General features: G+C 36.4%; 1 protein-coding gene across 8 annotated transcripts in view; it reads right to left on the bottom strand.

Annotated features, from left to right (window-relative positions):
• Positions 1-6,137: 6,137 nt before the first annotated feature.
• Positions 6,138-24,879, bottom strand: part of INO80D (INO80 complex subunit D) — a 92,503-nt gene continuing 73,761 nt past the window's right edge. For 5 of the 8 annotated variants that reach the window (XM_004461912.5, XM_004461913.5, XM_058300302.2 and 2 more), the window contains 3 exons: positions 20,031-20,248; positions 19,117-19,274; positions 13,341-17,830 (listed from right to left, as the gene is read on the bottom strand). In XM_004461912.5, coding sequence (XP_004461969.1) covers positions 16,665-17,830; positions 19,117-19,274; positions 20,031-20,248 — 1,542 coding nt within the window. In that variant the 3' untranslated portion in view covers positions 13,341-16,664. Of the gene's footprint in view, positions 11,513-13,340; positions 17,831-19,116; positions 19,275-20,030; positions 20,249-24,879 lie in introns of those variants that run through there. The other 3 variants (XM_058300303.2, XM_004461915.5, XM_058300304.2) reach the window with 1 other exon arrangement.

Below are 24,879 nucleotides of genomic sequence, written 5' to 3'. Positions count from 1 at the left end.
GATATTATTACAACAAGCATTCTTAATGGTACTAAAACTAATCCAAACATTTTCCCAATGCCAATCAGTGACTGGATTATAAATTTTCTCCAAAAGAAACACTGTACAGAAATGATGAGCGAGTTGATATTCCAATAAATAGGAATGGCTAATAGAGAAGGTACCTTTAAGGTTCAGTGTGGAAACTTATTCCCTAATCTAATTTGCTCCATAGCATGTTTGTACTTTTCTGATTTTTCTACACTTTTGGAAGAGAATAGGGGAAAAGGCAAGGACAGATGTAACATGTCCACTGGTAATTGCCCTGTGTGAAGCAAGATTGACAGATTCAGTTGGTAAGGAAACAATAAGCCCTTGTTAGATTCAGGTAATCTATTACTTATATAGATTGCAAAAAGAAAGATGAACACAGGTGCCAGCTCCCTGCGTCCTTTGTCCCACAGCAAAACACCAAAACAAAAGGAACCAAATGACTGCAACATAGATGTGAGGTCCCTCAGTTGCTGAGTGGCCGGTGCCAGGCTGCAACTAAGCAGCTTTCTAGCCTTCAGCTACTCTTTATGAGGACAAGGCCTCAGGTCTCATCAGAAGCTGGAAAGCAGTGAGAATGTATCTCCTGACAGCCTCTCAGGAAGATCCCAGGGAGGTGGGCAGGAATGGCCCTGTAGCAGCTCCTCACAAGAACTGCACATTCCAAGAGGCTCAAAGGGCATTCTGCTGAGACAGATGAGCTACGGATAAGCCTGGCCTCTGTGGAGACTTAAGTACAAGGTCACAGCGTACCATGCTGGGGCCGTTCCCCTACACAACGGTGAACTTAAGGAGTAGGTCTCTTTGGAAAGATTATGATAGAGAGGGAGAAATGACATGCAGAAGTCAGTAAAAATAGCCAAAAGGGCTCTGATTAGGAAATGGAGTCACTGATTTGTAGAGTATTGACCCACAGGAGTGGGAATTCACCTAGACAAAGAATTTGACGCGAAGCCCATTAGATACAACGGAACAGAACATATGGGTCAGAAACACTAATTTAGATCAACACAACTACAAACGGAAAGGTTTAAGACTTTCAGAACAAAAAAATTTAAAAACCAACAAACTGGGAAGCAGACTTGGTCCCGTGGTTAGGGCGTTCGTCTACCACATGGGAGGTCCAAGGTTCAAACCCCGGGCCTCCTTGACCCGTGTGGAGCCGGCCCATGCGCAGTGCTGATACACGCAAGGAGTGCCCTGCCACGCAGGGGTGTCCCCCGCGTAGGGGAGCCCCATACGCAAGGAGTGCACCGGGTAAGGAGAGCCGCCCAGCGCGAAAGAAAGTGCAGGCTGCCCAGGAATGGCGCCGCACACACGGAGAGCTGACACAAGATGATGCAACAAAGAGACACAGATTCCCATGCCGCTGACAACAACAGAAGTGGACAAAGAAAAACATTCAGCAAATAGACATAGAGAACAGACAAACTACAAACGGGGGAGGGGGGGAGAGAGAAATAAAAATAAATAAAAAAAAAACCCAACCAAGTACACACTCCTAAAAATTTACTAGTTATGTGAATGAATGTTGAAGAGACTTGTTGTAGCCTGATGCTTCCTGATTACTATGCTTAACTGACCTGTTTGGAATTTAGATTTTACTAATCTAACCTCCAAGACTGTAGAAAGCTAGAAGTTGGTGGGAAGGGATGGGAGCCAGGGGAATGATTTTTTTAAAAAGTGGGTCCAAAACAATTGTTGCTTAGCAGTTGACACTTCAAAGGAAAGAGACTATTTTAAAAATTAAAGTTGGTAGAATCAGAATTTTAGATTTGGAAGGAATCTTAGAGATCATGTAATCTGGTGATTTTAAAATATTTTTAATTTTTTCTCCAGCACTCATCGTTCAAACAAAAGTCCATGGGGACAGTGAGGGCTGGGGAAGGGGCAGGGGAGCCTGGGGCCTGAGAGGTCATTCTACCCCACTATATTTCTTTTTTTTTTTTTGAAGATTTATTTTTATTTATTTAATTCCCCTCCCCTCCCCCGGTTGTCTGTTTTCTGTGTCTTTTTGCTGCAACTTGTTTCTTTGTCCGCTTCTGTTGTCAGCGGCAAGGGAAGTGTGGGCGGCGCCAGTCCTCGGCAGGCTGCTCCCTCCCTCGCGCTGGGCGGCTCTCCTTCTGGGTGCACTCCTTGCGCGTGGGGCTCCCCTACGCGGGGACACCCTTGCGTGGCACGGCACTCCTTGCGGTGCATCAGCACTGCGCATGGGCCAGCTTCACATGGGTCAAGGAGGCCCGGGGCTTGAACCGTGGGCCTCCCATGTGGTAGACAGACGCCCTAACCACTGGGCCAAAGTCGGTTTCCCCCCACTATATTTCTAACCCCACCTATTACTCTTGGGGGCCTTAAGGTAGATTCACAGTGCAAAGTTTAGAAATCAATAGTCTAATTCCCTGAGTTACAGAGGAGGAAACTAAGGCCCCCAAAATGAGGTTATTTTCTCTTTTAACTACTTTAGAGAACAGCTTGGACTCCTGAGCATTTCCTCAAAGTTCAGGGCTGTCTGTAGTAGGCTACTCATTCTTAAATTGCTACTCTAGTTTTGGTTTACCAGTATGACACCAACCAGTCAGAAATCATGCCAAAGCAAAACAGAGACTTCTAGAATTCTACTGCATTTATACTAGAATTATGCATTTAAAATCACTTTTTTCTCCAGCCATAGTAGTTCAATGGTAATCAACAATAGCTTCCATCCATTTTTAGTATAATTTATTAATTTTAGTAATTTATTTTTAAACATTAGATTTTAAAATTTTAAATATTGATTTTAATGTTTCTTCATATTTTCTAGCAATTTTTTTTGTTTTTTTTAGGAGGTACTGGAAGTTGAACCTGCAGACACTTAACTACTGAGCTATACCCGCTCCACTTGTAGTAATGTTTGTATTTATTCCTAGACCCAAAACACTCTCCTAAGGAGAGCTGCTCCAATTTGGTAATTTATGTCAATAAGAAAATATGACTAATTAATATAAATCAGATTTACTGCCAACTTTTTAGGAATAATATATTTTTTTTTCAAGTAGCCTCTTAAACAGGAAAATAAATAAAACAAGTGATAGTGGGATATGTAGCTCAGTTGAGCTCCTGCATCAAAAAAAAAAAAGTGATAGTGTATTAATACAAGTATAACCCCAACCTACATATTATTTTCAGAGAGAAATATTGTAGGTGACAGCCACAAACAAAAACATGTCAGGGGAAGCGCATGTGGCTCAACTGATAGTGTCTGCCTACCATATGGGAGGTTCCAGGGTTCGATACCCAGGGCCTCCTGTACCGTGTGGTGAGCTGGCCCACACGCAAGGAGTGGACCCCACAAGGAGAGCCACCCCGCATGAAAAAAAGTGCAGCCCACCCAGGAGTGATGCCGGACACATGGAGAGCTGACACAGCAAGATGACGCAATAAAAAAAGAGACACATTTCCTAGTGTCGCTGAGGGTGCAAGCAGACACAAAAGAACACACAGCAAATAGAGAGAGAGAGCAGACAATGGGGGTGGGGGGGAAGGAAGGGGAGAGAAATAAATAAAATAAATCTTAATAAAAAACATGTTAGGAAGATGTGGCTCAAGCAGTTGGACACCTGCCTCCCACATGGGGGTCCTGGGTTTGGTTCCCGGAGCCTCCTAAAGAAGACTGCAGACACAGCGAGCAGACAGACAAGGGAGCCATCCTGGGTGGATAGGTGGGGTAATAAATAAATAAATCTTTAAAAAAAAAGTTATACTTTAATACAAAAATTCGAATACAATTTGCCACTGTTATTCTATCAGTATCCAAATATTAAAAAAGACACTGGATGCACATTCTTAATGATGCATATTCTCCTTTAAGGGGAGATGTGAGATGGATAACTGAAATGCTGACAATCTAGGATAAATTATCACAAATGAGTGTCATAGACAAGATCACCAATTTTGAGTATCAAGATATACCTGAAGGGTCTTTGTCCCCCTCACCCCAGGAAATAAGATATACTATTGGGCTTCTGCTATCATAATAATGATCAAAACTTTACCCAAGTTCTGCTACATGCATTAGGCCACCATCCCAAACAATAAGGATTACAAAAAGACTTGCCTTTATCCTAATGTGGTTTGATCTTTTTGAGGAGGCACAGAACAATGATAAATCAAACTCCAGGTAGCATATGAACTGCATTAGATTAGTGCTCTAGGCAATGAATGCTGACAGGGGAATATGATTAAGGATTTTTCAGGGAAGGAAAGTATTCTTGAGTGTAGGGTGACTTGAAAGTAGGCTTGAAAGGAGGTAATTCTTAGATAAGCAAAGGGAGGTTTGTTCTAGTATGCACACGTCCAGACAAAAATATGGGAGCATGCACAAAAGCACGGTGTGTGGACACGTTTGGTTGGAATAGAGGGGCTGTGAAGGGAAGATGATGATCACATAAAGGAAAAGTGGTTGGAAATGGTTAAAGAGAGACATTATAGCAGGGGTTCTTAACCTTTTGTTCCAGGGACCCTTTGCCAGTCAGGTGAAAACCACAGACACTTTACTAAGTCCACACTATACTGCATATTATTTAATAAATATATCACACCTGCTCCAACACATCCCCACAAGAATGTTCTTTTGAATTTCAATTCAAGTGCATGGACCCCTTGTTAAGAACCCCTGCATTGTAGGGAACCTTAAAAATTAAACTACATTTGAACCTTCCTATGTGGGAGTGGAAGGAGATAGTGTATGAAGGAGGTTCAGATCAGAAATCATAAAATATTTTTGCCCAATTTTGGAGTGTTTTGGGAAAACCAACCTGGCATGAGTGTGTACAAAGGACTGATTTGAGGGAGGAGAGATTTGAGGCAGGGATAATAGTCTGCTCTTACTAGTTTACTCGCCAAGTGATAAAAACCTGGATTAGCGAAGATTGAGGATTAGGTATGATTACACAAGTGAGAAGTCAAAATGATGGAAGATACTACTGTGAGCAAGTGGGAGGATGATGGATATAGTAGGTCTTTGTATTTGTTGAGTGAATGAATGAATGAGTGAACAAATGAGCAAACAAACAAGGGGAAATGTGCAGAGTGAGAACTGATTTAAAAAAGGGGGGGGGGGACAGTAAATTTGTAGTAATGGCAGAATTTGGAGGTAAAGGTCATTGAGAAGCAGTAGGAGATCTGAGACTAAAATGTCTGAGAGCAATCAGACCTGTAGAAACAGATTTGGAGATATTTCCCAGGGGCATCAACCTTTAATGAAGAAAGAATGGACTTTTGATTAAATGAAATAGAAATTGGCTTGTAAGACCTCCATTATTGCACATAACAATTTCAGATGCAAATTCTAGTTGGCTACCATATCAAAGTTCACTTTGGGCATCATTTAATTACAAAAACTAATCACTACTAGTCTAAACATTTACAATGGAGTTAATAATTAGAATACAGGTCGCCAGAAAATGGAAGGAGGGTAGAGAATGGAAAACTGAGGGTTAATCTGTACAGACTTGGTAAAAAGGTTATAAATCTTTGGAAATGAATAGAAAATGTTAGGTGTTTGTAACTAAGAGAGTTATTGTATGGTTATGACTGGTTGAAAGGGAAAGTCTAAGGTCATGTATATTACTAGAAGGAAAGCTAAAAACTGTAATATTGGGCTGTATATGGTGGTAAAACCTCATGTAAAACAAATATGCATGATGTTGCATATGTAAGACTGTTTTTTACAAAATATAAATGCAAATATACGAGAGAGAAGGAAACAGAAAAACAGTTATGTATGGCAGGGGAAGCATAGAGAGATTGAAAGGTGATGAGTTTTGTTTTTTGTTTATTATTATTATTATTGGGTAATGAAAGGGCTCTAAGAATGCAAAAATATGTGATTACACTGAATACCATTGACTGTACATTTTGGATGGATTTATGCTTTATTGATATGTATCAATAAAATTGATTTGTTAAAAACAAACAAACAAGATGGTATCTCCCTAGAGTTCTTGATAAAATACTAGACATTTAAAAAAATGTTTACTATATCCAAATAAGAAAGGAAAAAAATGCCTACCCTGGATTAGCAGCTTTCATCAATATGCAGGTGAAAGAAATTATACTAAAAACAAGGCTACTTCACAGCAAGATTTATTAATACATCCAAAAGAAAAAAAGAAAAATCATTTTGTCACACTATATACAGATAATACATACAGTGTTTTATACACATATTACATCAATTTTTACACAAGAAAAATATACATAAAAATGTAAACTTTTGTATACAAAAACCCTTAAACAAATTAAACAAAGACCAGATAACAAAAGGAGACCAATCCATTATTATTTCATCAAATTTTTAAAACAGTAATACAGTACATTCATTGAGATATATATGGAAAATGTGAGTCATCTCTTCTTCTTTAAAGGGAAATTACAAACTAAAAGGCTGTCATCTCTTAAAATGTGGTCTCCCTCAGCAATACTGAACTGGATGCCATAGCTGTGCCATTCCACCAGAACTGGAGGTTCCTACCAAAATCTGCCCATCTCCTCATTTTGCTCCTACAGTCTGTACAGAAAACAAGTAGTTCCTAGCATTTGTGCATACAACTAAGCTTCCAGCCATTATTACACAAATACAGAGGAGAAAAATCTCAGTTTGTAAGTTCCCTTTAAGCAGCTTTTTTTCCCCATAAATATTTTTAATGTATGGCCTGTTAAAAATACTTGTGTGCCAAGGTGAATGAGGACACTAAAAAGAAAGGATTTGAAAACTGCTAGTCCTTGCTACCATGCAGTTACTTTGTTACAAGAAATTTTAAAACTGCAGCCTGTCATTTACTGGTTTCAAATAAGATACCTCACCTTTGATTTCCCACTGCAACTTGGTTTCAACTTACACTTCTGTACTCTAGTTAGTACCATACAAGTGCCAAGAGGTTTTTGGTTAAAGGCCGTGTCTGATATCAAGTTCCAGCTAAAATGCTCTGTAAAATCAAATCTCAACCTCTCTGTTCTTCAAAGGTCCTCTTACTCTACTGTTTCATTTCTAAGAACTTACAATTTAGGATTGTCCATCTAGCTTCCTCTCTCTGTAAAGTTTTGAGATGTAATCTGCTGCCAACTCTTCACAAAGATTTAAGCTTTTTCTTAATATTCTTGCAATCAGTATGTCAAATGGATATACCAATGAAAAATACCTGACATTATGGGGAATAAGAATTAAACCTATGTCAAGTACATGCAGACTCAGAGTTCTTAAAAAAAAAAAAAAAGTTTGGTGAAGACCTTTAGCTAAATAAATGCAAAAAGCGTAAGACAGCTTCATGAGGGATCTGTCTTCTCTCAAAGATGAATTTTGGGCAAGGCAGAATAACAATTAGCTGATATATTTCCCTGCAGCAAGAGAGGCTAGTTAACTTTCCCGAGTCAAAATGATCTCAATGATCATTATTTTTTAAAGAAAGGAAGAGGCAAATTGGTGAACTAAGTTGATCTTGAAGATGGTAGATGATATACACTAATGTAAATATTAGGATCACTTTATAACTGAAATAAACAGGCTAGTTTATGGTATATCTCCATTTCAAAGAGAGGGAAAATGCACAAGATTCTTAAAATACCCTCCAGCTCTTTTACTCTTATGGGACAGATGACATTTTTTAAAATGACAGTCTCCCTTTCAGTTAAAAAACACAACAATACATAGAAAAGGAAGATAAATAAATAATGTGTGGATGTCTTTAGATGAGACTTTTAAAATGTTCTTTAAATAATTTTTGATAATGTATTTAAAATCATTACATACAACTGCCATTGCAGTGACAATATTCCAGTAGGGGTAGCATTTTGCTAAATGTAAAAGATTGCCATTTAAAACTCATACATATACATGTGTATATACAGTATATGAACATTATTTATATACATATATATCTAGAGAGCAACATTTCATTGCCGTGGAATATCTATATATCCACTCCCACAATATATACTAGAGACATACTGTGTGAGCATATACGAAAGTATATGTACACATGCTCCAACATGTATATATACACTTTTGTCTGTGTGTGCATAAGAGCTTTAAAGGCACAATATATAGGGATGCACGTTTTCTAGAGAGCTGCAGCAAAGTTAAAAACAGAATGTTACAATTGTGAGAAAAGTGAAAAGAAAATATAGAATATTCATTACATAAGAATTCATTAAAATAGTTTCATTATGAATAAAACGACTTAGTTACAGAATTCAAGAGGCTTACATGTGACTTCATAGTCTTTCCATTAAAATGAAAATGGTAACTTTATGAATAAACCACAAAATAAACAAAAATTTTTAAATGACAATAAACGAGGGAATAAACCTAGCACTAATATCAGTCATAAAATCATAATTATTATTATTTTTAATCTAAGGAAAATGTCCCCAAATTATCTAGGTAGAACTTTCAAATTAGTTTTGTTGGAATGTTGGCTTTTTGTTATTTTTTTTTAAATGCCCAATTCTCAAATTTAGTATTAAAAATATTACCAAAACGTACATCATCTAGGAAATTTCAGGGATAAAGGTCTTAACAACTGAGCTGTTAAAGAAAGAACATGCTTCAGCTAAATGTGTCTGGCTAGAAAGAACATAATGAAGGAGAAAGAAGACAAGGAAGTGAAATTTTTAAATGATGAGACTGATCAGTAGAAGGTAGTGAAGATGAGAAAGAATATTGGAATTGGCAAGTAAGATTAGTTCTGACAGGTATCCACTTACAATAACCATAAACAAGACTATATTCCAAGAATTCCATCTTAGTATGCTCTAATGAAGTGCTCTAGATTATCACCTTCTCTGGCTTACAGAAAAATCTAGAATTTTCCATAGACATATAATCTTGTTTAATAAAGGCTGTTTACCTATTATACACACACAACTTTTTAGGGAAATATATGTATATAGCTTTATCTATACACACACATATACATACGTGTATATATAGATTTATACAAATGTATAAATAAACATAATACTTTTCAGTCTTTCCATTGACAAGGCAAGTTCACATTCAGCAAAGTGCCACCACATCCCATATACACATCTCTGTACAGATATACACAAAAGGGTCTATTTTCACCCTTCAATCAGGGGGGAATTTATTCTAGCAAATCCCATTAACCAGCAACTGAAGGGAGAAATGGCACCAATACAAACTCCCTTCTTTCATTTGCATGCATATGTACAGGAAATATGCAGATTTTTTTTTAATCCACAAGACAAGAGTGAATGAAACTGGGAGATGCTGCAAAAACACAACTGTAAAAAAGAACAACATATAAAGCTTTCCTAGGTCTTGACTATATTTAAGATGAAGCAAATGAGGTTTCAAAGAAAACTACAAATTCATGTGTATTATCAGAAGTTTTTGACATATTTCAAAGTACATAATTTTTTTTATACTAAAAAGAAATGTGATTGGAGCACTGAATAACAACTCTAGTTTTGACTATTTTAGAACACTGAATGCATCAGTAATGAATGTATAGAAAAATGATAAAACTCGAAATATAGGAATGTATTTTCAAAAATCAGTATGATTCAGGTAAAAGTCAAGGATAGCACAATTATTCTTATAGCCACAATTTGGGGGAGGAACACTAAAACTTCATAAATAATAATAGTACAACTGAGTGATTTTTTTAAAAACATTTTTGGAAAAAACTGAAATCACCCACTTTGAAATATGCACAGTGAAATGATTCCACCGATTTTTAAAACAAAGCAGTCCCTTCAAAAAATGTCATTCTTTATAAAATTAAAAGCCTATTATTTTTCTTAAATTCACCAAGAAAAGATGATCAACAATATTTTCTAACTCATAGTATGAAGAAATCTATTAACATAAAAGAAGTTCAACAGATCTCTGGTCCCACCACCCCAACAGATAAAAACAGCTCATGTCTGTTTCTCTTTCTCTCTCTGTCTCTCATATTTTCACACTCAAAAGTTAGAGACTGATCTTAGAACCTGCTGTTTCTCGTGCCATTCTAAAAACATAGCATAATATAAGTTAATCAAAGGTTAAAATGAAATTTACATGATATCAGAGCTAGCCTTTTAATATAACATAATGAAGAATTTGGTGTATTTATACAACAGAGACAATGAGAAAGTAACTCCAATACTCTCAACTAAATAAATCATATTTCTATTATACATTCTGTTACCTTTCTCTATTTTTTACCTAAACACACATTCAGATCTCTCACACACGTGCCCCCAATGTATATTTTTGCATGTGTGTAAAAACACAGACATATACATGCACACAAGTAATTTAATTCTATTTTTAAGTCACAGTGGGAATTCCTTAGTGAGGGATAAAAAGTTCCTGAATAAGACACTGAGGACATCTAGATTTATTATTTTCTCTCTATTTTACTTCTCAACTTACAGAATAAACTGTAAATTAAAGAATAAATCCATAGGAAATAAAGAGGTCTTAAAAACTTAGTTTCAAATTCCAGCTACAGTAGTTGGAGTTTTACTTGATCTATTTCTATTTACCCTGTAACTAAGCTTCTAGCCATCTTAAGTGTAAACCACAGATCATTTACCAAAGAACATGATGCTCAACAGTTCTATGAGTAGTAATAAATGGTCTAAAGGTGTTCTACATTTTGAGGCCCCCAGGATACCATTTTATTTTATATATCTGCAAGGTAGCAAAGGATAGCTATACACCTTGACACGGCAGAGATCCAGTGTAAAAAGGTGCTTCACTAGTTTTTGTCCAAAGGAAAAAAAAAAAGCTCATATATAGTTTTTTAAGCTATTAAACACATAGGCAACATAATTCATTATACTCAATACAGCTTTAGTATAAAACTTATAATTTATGAGGTGATGTTAATAGCATAAATTAATATACCTTTTCTCTTAAAATCTACAATAAGTATTCTGAAAGCTCATTGGGGAAGGAAATTTTTAAATAAAAGTTTTAAAGCTGTGCATGATGGGAAAGGATTCTGTATGCTGAAGCTGAGATTAGAGCCTGAAGGAGACAGAAAAAAAAGTCCTAGGCAAGACACTGTGGACTATGACACCAAATATTTTCTCTTTCTTGCGCTCTCTTCAATGATGAGTTACCTTTAGTTTCTTTTAAAACTATTTTCTTTTTTAAAAACTGCCCTAATTTCCACAAGGAATCCCTGAGACATACTCAATACTATACATTGAAAAGAACTATCACTGTTGAGAGGAACTAATTTGATCCTTCCAAACAGATGAAGATAATGTCAACAAATATCAAACTTTCCATCATTTCAGCACTAATCCATTGGAACCAACTGTACCTTAATGATGCAGGTTGGAGTCATTTCAGAGCAAATCAGTCTATTCCCCAAGTAAAAGCAATGGTGTGGCATTTAGCTGCATTGGAGCCTTCTGCACTGCATGTTGAAAATTTTTCCAGGGGGAACTTTGGGTGCATAGAGCTTACTTCAGTGGTCCCCAGCTTTAAAAAAAAAAAAAGAAAGAAAGAAAGAAAAGAAAAGAAACAAACAAACAAAAAAAAAAAAAAAACAAGTGAAAGAAGAGGATTCTATTACTCTTAGGTCCGGATCAGTATAGATCATGTGTGTGTATGTGCATACTCAGTAAGCAGGAAGAAGGAAGAAGGAAAGCTGTGCTGCCCTACAACACTTACTAAGAGTTAGATAGGTTTTTAATCTTACAAGATTGTTTTTCGGTCTAAATTTTAGATCATCAAAAATTTTGCCATTCAACCTAGCCAAACGTTTCCAATATTAAGCAACCCAGAGTAAAAAAAGACACCAAATCTGCACTCTCACTCTCCCTGAATTGCCACAGTTCTTTTATTAGCTCTGTATCACAGTGTGGAGAGAAGAAAACTAACAAATAGGAGATGGAGTGAAAAAAGTTTTTTGCAATTTTGAAATAAGGCTCCCTAAGTTTGACCCACAATTTTAGCATTAATGATGCTGGTTATAAAAAGAGACATAACTTAACTATTCATCTATGTTTTATTATCTTTCCTAACTGATTATGGGAAAATGCTTAACAGATATCCAAATAAGTTCTTCACTGGTATCTCATTACAAATTTCTGGAAAGATAGCACTTAAAAATGTTACTTTAATCTATTAAACATGGATTTTAGTTCCTTCCAAAAATCATTGAACTGTTTTACTTTTCTATAGAAGGAGAGTCAAAGTTCAATTATTTCTAATATGGTAAGAGAAAAAATCTACTTCTCATATATCTCCCAAGAAATATTTTTGCTCCAGAAACAAAGTCCTTGGAGAACAATACAGGTGTTGGTGATAGAACAGACACAAAACAAATGAAGATTGTTCAGTATGCGCACATTTTCTTTCAAGGAATCCTTTAAATTGCCTCATCAAACTGAAGAGTTCTGTTGACCATTTAGAAAAGCACTATATTAGAATATTCTGTATACCAGATTAAGAATTTTTAATAGAATTTTTAAAGACCACTAAAGAGAAAGAGCATGGAGAAACTTAAAAGGTAGGCACCTAAACTATTGAAATGAATCTCAAATAGACCGAAGGATTAGTGTTATTAAAATCACCACCTTTTTGGAATACCATTCCACAACAACCTTTTGCTTCACATAAACCTTCCTGACCACATCTACCAACAGTCACCACCACTCACATTATGCTCAAAGGTGTAGGGAGGATTGCAGGCCATGATATTTACGTACATATACTAATTTAAAAAAAACAACAAAACCAAATGGTACAAGTCAATAGAAATAGAAATTGTTTTACTTTATAAGAAGAAAATTGCTCAGATACCATTTCCTTCCTCATCAAAAATCTGTCTTTGCCTCTGTGGGTCCTGATCATGGAATTGAAAATGAACTCTGATCAGGAAGAGTTTTAGTATTAGTCACAAAAAAAATGACTATTTTTAACTTTTAGTTGAGAAATTGAGCTTTTCTTTATCTAGCCAGCTATTTAAGAAATAAATCTTATAAATAATTATTTGGAGAAGATAAAGTCTTAGCTTTCTTTAGCCTTAAGCCACTGAAGAGAATAACACCAATTGTAACAAAAAGAAAAAGGAAAAAAAAAAAACAATTGTTATCTCCATACTTACTACTTGTTTCTCTTAAATTATAATCTTCTCACAGAGGGACATGCCAATATTGCTTGCAACATGAAATTGCTCAGGAAGTCACTTATAAAGCAGTTATATCACACATGGTAGGTAGGTTACTGGAGAAAATAATCCTTCAGCAGATAAACTACATAATGATAATTAGAAAATCTTTGCATTGCATAGTCTGTCACTTGGTGGGTTAAGTGTAATTGCTATTAACTACTGTGAATTGCTTATTATTACATAACCTACCCTGATGTGCAAATTGCTATGCCATTTTTATAGAGAAAAAAAACAATGTCTCAAGTACTTTAAAATAACGTTAACAATTACGTAGAGAGTGAAGGAGAGAAAACATCTTTTCTTCATATGCTACAGATCACAGCCAATGAATATCATACATTAGAATGGAATTCAGATTAATAGAGCACAGAATGTATCCATTCATTGCAACAACTTTGTAAATTAAATCACATTAATGGAACTAACTGGCCTTTATAAATGGTCCCAAAGAACTGCAGAAACAGCGAATCTTTTTTGCCACTCTTTCTTAAGTGTTTAACACTTGAACAAAAGCTAATTTCCACATTAGTAGGACCATATTGCTTAGATAAGATTTGTTTCTGATTCCAGTATTGCCTTATGATAGCACAAGCTGCTATTTTAAAAGATGTTAAATTTTATATTTCTGGAATAAAAGACACTTCATTCCTCTCTTTACATATTAATAGCAAAACTACCTACAACTAATAGAATAGATTGTTCCATTAGATAGAAGAAAAGCATACAGATATATCTGGATTTATAGATGTTCTTTTCTCTTCAAAAAGGGACTCAACAAATGGCAAGAGCAAAGCAAATTGCAAGCTTGGATATTCCTTTTAAAGTAGATGAAATGAGAGGAAGTTTGTTTTTCTAATTCCTCAACCCTACACTACTATCTTCTAGGGGTGATCTTTTCTCAGTTATCATTGTGGGCATCTAAATAAATATGAATTTCCTCAAAGTTTTTGGTGTGAAGCTGTAACTGGCAACATTCCTGATCATTTCATGCCTTCTTACTAGAAAGCAGAGAAGGGCTTTTAAATGCACTGTAAAATAGAAAACAGCAAACAACAAAATGTGCAACTTACTGCAAACTCAGTCTTGATAAATGAATTTTAAGCAGCTAACGAGGGACAATAGCCAGACAAGTTCAAATCTACTACTTATGACTTTCCCTTTGCTGTCAAAGAAGGGCTGATAAGGAAGTCAATGTGCTGCTCTGCACAGTTAGTGTACAGTGGAGACTAAACCGAATCGCTGGGGATGGACAGTTGTCTAGTAATGATTATAATGGGATCTGAAAATAGTTTAGCAAGTTGAATGACACTTCTGAGCAGAGGTAACTGCTCATAATCTTTCCATTACAGTACATTAAAATAAAAAAGCTAACTACCATAAGATTCACAGGTGAGGAGTAGTCAAATTATCTGTTCTCACCATTCTGAATAGAAATTTATGGTGATAAGAAATATAACTTTGCTTTGTGACATCATTTATTATTTAGAAATTTCTCAATCTGCAAAAAAGACAAAGCTATTAAAAATAAATTTTCCAATTTTCATGATTAAAAAAACCTAAATATATTACAAACATATTTTTTGGCCCACAAAAAAAAAAACTTCAATAAATACAAAATAGGGCATATAATGATTTCATATAGTCATGTGATATTCCCCATCCATAATCTCAGGCACAAAGTATCTGCATAATGCCTGCTGATCACCAACATTCCTTTAAAAAGCAAAATAAGAAAAGCTTTCAAAAGAAGGGAGTGGTTAGAACTAGCATGGCATAAGATGAATATTTATAGGGAGTAGGAAAATACAACCAAATCATTACCTATTAGAAAGGAATTAAACTTAAACATTCCCTGACAAATGAATTACTGCACCATATCATTAGCAGATACAGTTTCCCTACTCATCTTTTAAAATATACATGTGAAATTTAGACTAGACTCAGGTATAAATAGCTGATGATATCTCAGGGACAGTGAAACTTCTCAGCAAAAAGGACAGTACAGATGCCTTTAAAATCTAGTTCCACCCTTCTCTGGGGAAAAACAAAAGCAAAAACAGGCAAGAAACCTCACATATTCATTTCATAGGTATCAACTTACTAAACCTCCTAAAATGACTGACTTTTAATCTTAAAATCCAGGTACTTTTAAGAAATTCCCAAAACTATTTCCAAATTTACTTAAACCTAAGTACTTAAATTATTTTAAAAGTACCAAAGGGTGGGTAAAATTTATGTCTAATTTCCATATTCTGCTTTGAAAAAAAAACAAAAAAAAATGTGTATCCTTCAGATATTACACATCACTTCACAACTGGTACATTGATTCTACAAGTGTCTTCCACATATTACAAATCTTAGCAAAGAATCACTACTGTAAACATGAAGAATTCAAAAGCAAATGATGGATCAAGGAGTTCACAGATCCTGTCTTTCCAAATCTATCTCATCTATTCTGCTTTTCACATCAAAATATTTTCTTTAATTACATCTTGCAAATATATTATTCCACGAGAGGGATTTAGAAAGAAATGCATGTCTGAAAAGGCAACATGACCACCGGTCCTCAGCATCTCGGCAGCCTTGCAGTTTCTCCAGGTAAGCTTTTTATGACATCTCCATGTCACTGACATGAATTCAGCTTTTTGGGTTCCACTTCTCCTTGGGCTAACTTTTAGCAGAAAAGGGTTGTGGTACTCACGCAACTAGGTCACCACCCTCTCTACTTAGGAAACTTGAGTTAACTCAATGGGAAGGGATGATCAACCTCATTAAGGCTGTGAGATGTAGAAGAAAATAGGAGCCTTAAATCCTCTAGCGAAAAACAAACAATGGGACAGCTGCTTCCTGTCCTGCACAAAAACACAGGCGTGGGTGCACACATACACATGGGCAGTCAAAAGACTACCTTTCTTCTTTTTAGTCGAACGAGATCACAATAGGAATGGAATCCTGGCCTCACTATGGTGTTTAGTAGTTGGTGCTAAGTCAAAGCCTTGATCTGCCTCTATACACCATTTGCTATCTTTCTTACACAGGAACTCAATAGGATCATTCTACCTCGAACCACCTATTTAAAAGCCTGGCAATCAAATGGAAAAGCATTGATCTGAATACTAGGAAATAGTAAAGGGCACTGGTAATCTGAGGTATCTTCCACTTCTAGGACTCACTGCTAAAAATCAATTCTATCCAGTCACTGTGCTGTAGCACTAAGGAAACCACTGGGATACAGTGAACCTGCCAGGAGGGAATGAGCACCAGTGCAAAGGAGCACATGTGAGCACTGAAGCAAGGTCCACTGCAGGGAACTTGTTTAACTGGAAAAGAGGGTTCCCCCCTAATCCCCTTCTGTTAGTTTTTAAATCTCCTTTAGGAAAAGGGGCAAGGGGTGTTAAAGAGGAAACAAAGATAGAAAACACAGGGTTCCCCACCTGCCTGCACACACAGACACACTCAGTTAGGGGAGGTAAAGGGAGAAGATGCATTATTGGTACTTGTAGCTGTGGCACCTGTTACTGTGAAGCCTGTCGGAGGGGCTATGGAGCTGTGGCTGGGCTGCAGGTCCTTAGGAATGCCACTGTGAGAACTCAGCTGGTGGCCAAAGGCTGCGCTGAACTGAGGGAGCTGCTGCTTGGGAGAGGTGGAGGCCATTAGTTCAGCAGAAGGCCCCATGCCACTGAAGCTGGTCTGCGGTAACCCCGGAAGCACACTGGAGCTGCTGGGAGTCACGGTGGCGAAGGCAGGCTGTGTGGTCTCTGAGTTCGAGGTGGTGGGTGGCGTGGATAAGGAAGTGGAAAGAAGATGTCCATCTGCGCCAAGAATGTTGCTAAATGGAGAAGGATCTCCAAGGTTGACAGGGAGATTACCCCAGTGAGTTCTGGGGTTTACCACTCCTCCAAGTGGCACCTCAAGTTGAGTTGGGAGCAAGTGCTGCGCCATGATGGGCATCTCTGCCGAAAAAGTAGCTGCCATATTATCACCAGAGTAAGATGTTGTGTGGGGAGAGGTGATATGGTCACTGTAGGGAGACGGCACGTGCTCACTATCATAATGGCTTCCTTGGGGTGAGGAGTGTGAATGATCACTGCTGTATTGCTGTCGTGAGGTGATTAGGTCATCTGCCTTGCTCAGCAGCTGGGCAGGATGTGGCCTCTGGGAGGCATGGCTGCCATCGTGAAGTCCATGAAACTGTCCTGGGAAGGCTCTCTCCCCAAGTGCACTCTGGCTGATCAGAGTGGCAGAAGTAAGGCCAACATTGGCTGGGGTAGAGAACTGCCCCTGGATCTGCCCTGCCAGGGGTGTAGGTGGGTTAGACAAGGTAGCAGAACGGAGTAGGTTCTCGTCCAGCTCTAGACTAGAAAAATTATCATGTACTATACGCCCATTTAATAGCTCCCCTAGGTCCGTGTTTACTTCTCGGCTCAAGGACTGAATTCCTGAAGCTCCAGTACCTGTGGAGAACACCCCTATTCCTCTATCTGACAACTCCTGGACTGGCACACCATCTGACTGAGTAAGTACCCCAATGGTACTCAGGCACTCAAGAGAAGTTACAGCCTGCAAGGCCCGTTCAAGTTCCTCGGCCTCTTCGGTAGTCGGGAGGAGATCTCCATTCTTTCCTGAGTAAACAGAAGCCATCAAGAATCAGTACAACTTCTATCTAACCTATATCACAAAAGTCGTACTTTTGAGTTATTTTAAGATTATTTTATTGAAAGAGAGACCTTGTTGAAAAGAGCAGTTTCAAGGGGAGCCTTGGAAGGAAAAAGTGAGCTCTTAATCTGCAGGATAAGTCTGGAATGTCAAGTTGTTCTGGAACTTGAATCATAATCTTCAGTTTATTTTAAATACAGAAAACAATCTATCAAAATGTTAAATTCTTAGTAATTCTTGGGATTACCAATTTTAAACTCATGGTGACAATTAGATAAAGGTTTTTTAATCTAAAATTATATTAAAGTAATTAAGTTAGAGAATATATCAGGTTGATTCAGATTTGAGACAAAAGGTTGCACCTGGTTCTTCTATTCCTAGACCCTTCCAGCTGGAAGGGTAGCTGTGGAAAACCAGAACACAGACATCCATTCATGTATTTTAGCATGATATTAAGAACTCGGTTCATTTTGTGGGTTACCTCTCAAATGTTTTTGCTTTATTCTCTAATCCTCCCCTCTTATTATTCTTGACGTGTAACAAATTTTCATAAATTGGAAGCCCATGGATCTACTTTGATTTCATTTACAATATAAAAAAAATCTACTGTTAAGAACTTGTCGTTAACACAAAAGTAGACAGTTTTTTAACAGTAAATGAAACATTTCAAGAGTATATAAAAGATTTCTCTTAAAAGGATTTTTAATTGGGAAATTGGTAGGATTAAGCAAATTTTGCTTTGAAAAAAGTGCTCTTTTAATCGAAGTAGAGGGCAGAGTCTTAAAATGAGAAGAAGTTCTAAAGGTTTCAAAAAACTCATGTTTAAAAGTTCTTTGTTCAAAAAAATTAAAAAATAAAAAAATAAAAGTTCTTTGTTCAAAAATAAAGTAAAACTTCTCATTTTAAAGGAAAAAAGTTACAAACCTAGCTATCAAACTATAAATACCCAAAGCTCTTAATATCATTAGGCAAATGGCACATTCCTTACCTTTTAAAAAGGGTAAAAGAGGTTTAGCTGTATTATATTTTCTATTTACAATGAAAGACATTACATGTGAGGAGAAACACTTCAAACACACTGTAAAAACTATTTTCCTTCTTATAAACTCATTTTTAAAGTCAGTATCTTTGAATCAAAATACTGGGAAGCTGGTGTCTCAGTGGTTGAGCTTCTCAGAAACAAGATCCCAGGTTCAATCCCTGGCCCTATACCTCAAAAAAAATAATACAACATAAAAAATACTGACCATACCTTCAAAAAAATCAAAATCTTGTAAGTCATCAGGTAGCCGTGGTAGGACATCTGAAAAGTCCTCCTGGTTCAATTCCAAGTCATGTGGAATGTCAGTGATTTCATTGGCAATGTCATCCGGCAACTCATCAGCACTCAGCTCTGGCGTGGATGGGCTCCTAGGGAAGATGACACAGTCATCCCACTATTCCTCTATGGCTTTCACATCAACACAACCAAGACAAGCTCCTTAAATATTACAGAAAGCTAATGCCTTTTACATTAATTAACGCAGACATGGGAAACTTTGTAGTAGACTTTCAAATCTGGCTGAAATAATAATTTTAAAAAATGAAAATAAACCTAAAACTGATGCTCAGCTGAAAGAGAAGCTTTATTCATCTGGTAAAAAATGCTTATCCCTGCCAAAATCAATAACGCATCAGATTTCTGAAAGAATGTTTCTGTCAGAACACATGTGGGATCCCATATATATTTCTGTAACATTCTGTGTAATCTAAATACCTTTTGGGGGGTGGGGAGGTATATGGGGACCTCATATTTTTTTAATGTAACAGTAAAAATTAATTAATTAATTAATTAAAAAATAAATATCTTTTTAAAAACTAAAACATATATTAAAAAAGAAAACAAAACACATGTGGGGTTCCTATTAAAATAGGAAAATCTGAGAGTATACAATTAAGTTCTCAGTACCAGCACTTCTTTTCTTTAATCAAAAGCTTTATTCCAGAACTAACTCAGTCAGATATTTAGTAAAATTTGTACCCAAAACTATAAAAAGTCTAGACTGCTACATCAAGTGGCTTCTGCACCCTAGTTCCAACTCTAGGATGATAAAGGAAACTAGATACTCTGAGAACAATCAGAATATGATGTAAAAAGGCAAAGCCAACACGGGTGCTGTTGCTGACCGGATCTGGGTGGTCTCCACTGGCAGTGAGATGCTGGTGGGCATGCTGAGGTTCCCTTGGGGCACTGCAGGGGGAATGGGTTTTTGGGGTCGACGAGGTCCACGCCTTCGCTTCTTCTTGTGTTTTTTGGTAAGTGCAGGAGGCTTGGTTTTTTTCCTGGGTTTCCTCTGCTGCTGGTGCTGAACTTTACGGGAGCTATCTCCTCTCAAGAAATTATCCTTTGGAATGAATAAATGGGTATTTTAAAACTGAGATTATCTGGGGAAAACCTATCAAGTATCTGAATCATACTTACATCTTTTAAATATTCTCTATATGCCTAAAACATTCTGTATGCCTCAAAATATGTATAACAATAATTAAAAAGGGAACAAGTCATTTAATTCAACATATATTTATATATATTAAGTTCATCCCATATATAAAGACATTGTGATAGGTCCTGTAGAATTAAAAAAAAAAAAAAGTAAAATTTCATCTGTGCTTTAAAAAAATGAAAAGACAAGTATACATAAATACAGTACAGAGAAAATGGGGGCACCTCCTGTGGGCACACAGAAGGAAAATCAACTACTTTTAGTTTAGTGGAATTGAAGGATAAGTAGGATATTCAGGGGTTGGGTGCAAGAGGGAAGGTCATTCTAGGCTAAAAGGAAATGACATAAAGAAGAGAAAAGGAATAGCAAATAATTGGGATGTCTGGCACTTAGAGTTATAACAGGAGATGAAATAGAGGCAAGTGAATAGAGGCATAGGTGAAATCTGATGGTTATTTCAAAAGTTGATACAGGCTAAAGACCATAGGCATAGCAATGGAAAAGCAAGGACCTGTCATGATAGAATGCTCAAGATTTGACAGCTCCTTAGATATAGGGAGAATAAAAGGAAAATAAAATTGTAAAATGACTCCAAAGTTCCTAGTTTGGGTGATGGTTAGATGATGATATCATGAAAGAGAACACAGCAGAAGAAGATTCAGAAGAAAAATTAAGGAGTTCTACTTGACTCACATAGAGTTTTAGGTATGAAAATGTCTAGGAAGGCAGCAGAAAATTGTATTTGGTGTACAGGAATAAAAGAAAGGGATGGAGATGTTGGCTTGGAAATCAATTACATGGTAAAAGTCCTTCAAGTATTTATATGGGCCAAGAAGATAAGGTAAAGGGAGAAACAATGAGGATGAAGACTTGTAAAACTGCAGCAATGAAATGAGTAGGCAAAGGAAGAACCAGTGAAGAACATGTAAAGATGTACATTCAAAAGGCTTGCTCTCAAGAAAATGACAACTAGCTTTCTTCAGCTAATACTGTACTCTAAAATCCCCACCTTAAATTTCACCAATTCCAAGATGTATATTTTAATATCTCTACATTAGGTAAGCACCTTATATTATGGCATCTTACATTTGCTGACAGCCAGGTGATGACATCAGTTATACATGGGCTCACACTTAGTCACAGCTCTTTGTACTAGTTATTTGAACTGAGGTATGTGCACTGCTTGCACTACACATGTGGAGGGAGAACTTGGGTATACAGAAAGGCACACAGAGTTACAACGGATAACACTGATATTACTGAAGCAAATATTCATGATCAAGGAACTGACAACAATTCCATATATATATATGCGCAAACCAACAACCAAGCAAGAATAGAAAACACCTACAAAGCTATGTTATATTTCTGAAGCTTTGTTATAGCTTAAGTATGTGGAAAATATTGCCTTTCACATACCAAGTAATACAGCTAAAACCAGGAGTGATACATAAGATATAAATCTATATCTAAGTAAGTATAAAAGAACTAAATTTTGATAAGCATAAAACAATTCTAAATTATAAGAAAGTGCTTTATTATTGGGGGCAATTTTTCTTTTTTGGTGGTGTATAAAACAAAAGTGTTTTTGAAAATGGATGTCACCTTTGATTTGATGAATTGCAGAAGTAAGTCTTATAAATAAATACATATAAAGGTTGTAGATAATAGTATGTGAAGACTAACAACTATTGTCAGGATCAAACAAAATTCAAAACGAGGTTAAATTAAGGCACATATTCAGCAAATCTGAAAGAAGCTTAATTCTGGCCAAATACCTGAATCCAAAGGTACAAATACACACATTTATAAAGAAAAAGAGAAAGATATCAGCACAGACTCCTTTCTAGTGTCTATAGTTTTGTGGCTTAACATGTGAGGTCTACTTTTATTATATCCATTTTTAAAATTTTGCTTTTTGAAAATTAATTAATTTTTAAAATTATACCTATTTTTTTTAAAGATTTTTTATTTATTTCCCTCCCCTTCCCTGCCCCCCACAGTTGTCTGCTCTCTGTGTCCATTTGCTGTGTGTTCTTCTGTGTCCGCTTGTATTCTTGTCAGTGGCACCAGGAATCTGTGTCTCTTTTTGTTCAACAAATAGTGAATGAAGAACAACCACTACTGAACACTGGCAGGCACCTATTTCGGGCTTTTCCTCTAGGACAACTGCTGATCCTCAGCAAAAGAAAGTTAGAGAGCTTTGGCCCAATCCACAGCAAGTCCTACTTGGAAGACTCCAAATGGTCACCTGGCTCTGGTTTTAGGCCCATGCCTTTTTCTCCAAGCTTATGCCTGGGAGCCTTATGCTTGGTGACATACCAGGTACTCCATGCAAAACTGCCCCTTCATAGCCTTACTCTTCACAGCCTGTCACTTAGCACCTCCAGAGTGCTAGAGAGGATGTCAGGGGCAGATCATGAAGTGCCTCATAAGCCATGGTAAGAACCATGGATTTGATTTAGATGTAATGGGGATTAGACTGTAGATATAATTGATTAGAGGACTAAAATAGTCAGATGTACATTTTTTAAAAGGCCTGCTCTAAAGGCTATATAGTGTCTGATTCCATTTATAAGACATTCTGGAAAATGCAAAATTATAGGGACAGAAAACAGATAATGGGGGTGGGAACAGGTTAACTACAAAGGGGCAGCACAAGAGAATTTGGGAGGATGATGGAACTGTACTGTATCTTGATTTTGTGGTGGTTATGTAACCGTATTATTTGTCAAAACTCACAGAACTGTATACCAAAAAGAGAAAATTTTATCATATGTAAATTCAAAGAAAGTGGAACATTCACACATGCACATGTCACACACACAACCTACTCTGGCTGCCATGTGAACATTACACTGGGGGAAAAGGTGCATGTAGTAGGAACACCAGTTAGGATAGTACCGCAACAATCTAGGCAAAGATGATAGTAGTTTAGGCTAGGATGGTAGTGGTGGAGATGGTAAAACATGTTTAGATTCAAGATATTATATGAAAATAAAGCTAAGAGATTTGCAGACTGTTTCTGGCACCTTGTGACAGTGTCTCACCCTAGTAGGCTGAAAGGGTATGAGTTTTTAATATAGGCTCTTTTGTAAATGTTAACTTAGACCTGTGTCAGATTCTATAACTGCCTGCAGAGAGAAAAGCACTTTCAAACTTTCCTATTATATTTTGTATTTTAAGTATCTTTTAATAAAAAACTTTTTAAGTCATTAAAGCAGATCCTGAAGCACAGCATCCCTATTTACCTCATCTTATTAGAGGTATGATGGAATCGTAGAACTTTAAATCCAAAATACGCATTTGGGATGATATACTTCAGTAAATGATGTCTGTGCCTACATCCCCAAGGGTCTGTGCAATCATCAATGAAGATCCACAAAAGTGACCCATAAAACATATAGGAATCGTTCCTTAACCAGGATAAAGTGTGCAAAAACTAACACAAATGCCCATACTTTAAATGTTTTTAATTTTTTTTTTTTTTTTAATTTAAGGTACCAGGGCCGGGGAGTAAACCCAGGACCTTGTGTGTACGAAGCCAGTGCTACACTACTGAGCCACTTTGGCTCCCCTGTTTTTAAATTAAACTGGGAAAATAAATAATTTTTTAACATTTGTGTATGTAGTTCAGCATATAGATTTTTTTTCAAAACATGAAGTCCATAAAAGAAATCTAAAAAATAAAGGAAGTTCTTGGTGAAGAAGTTGGTCAACTATACATCATTAGTCAAGAGTTACACATGTAGCTAGTGAAAATGCCAGGATAATAACCTTAAACTGTTAAATCCTGGTTCAACGCCTATTCGGTCACACTGATGCACACCTGAAAACTATTAAATGCTTAAAGAGGGCAAGAAGTATCTTATTCAACTTTTTAGGACTATTTAGCAAAATATCTTGCAGGTAGCAGAAGAAATAAGTATCTGATGGCTGAAAACAATAAAAATGTATTGATTTAAAAAGATTATATAATCCATATATTTCACTAATTCAGACTTATCTCTCCTCCAGATTATTCTTAATTAATTAGGGCCTGTGATGCTAGCATTAATTAAAGCAATAATTTACATCAATAGGATATAGAAAGCTTCTGGCTGAAATTTCATCAAATACCTAAGGCATTTGCAGAACATTTTGTAAGAAAACAAAAACCTAAAGGAATGGGGGGAAAGAAAGAGCCCTGGGCAATCTGCTATGTATTCAAAAATTTATCTTAATGGGAAGAGAGGAGTGGAATAGAGAAAGACACTGAACAAATGATCATATCTAAGTAACTACTAAATAACTTCTATAAAAAGCAGTTTGTTTTTTTTTAATGAGGGTCTGATATTAATTCAGTGGGTCATGACCAGAATCTTTTTTTCTTTTTTTTTAAGTGAAACTGAACAGACCAGAAAGCATCAGTGTACATTACAGACAGTAAAGGTACAGCTTGTTTCATAAAACTTTTGTTCCCATGATATATATACACATATATTTTGTACTGAGTTGCAAAGTATTTCTTACTTTGGATAGATATCAAAAGT

This window comes from Dasypus novemcinctus, chromosome 7 (genome assembly GCF_030445035.2).
Source record: "Dasypus novemcinctus isolate mDasNov1 chromosome 7, mDasNov1.1.hap2, whole genome shotgun sequence".
Classification (NCBI taxonomy): Eukaryota; Metazoa; Chordata; class Mammalia; order Cingulata; family Dasypodidae; genus Dasypus; species Dasypus novemcinctus.
This window is presented reverse-complemented; position numbering and strand designations above follow the sequence as displayed.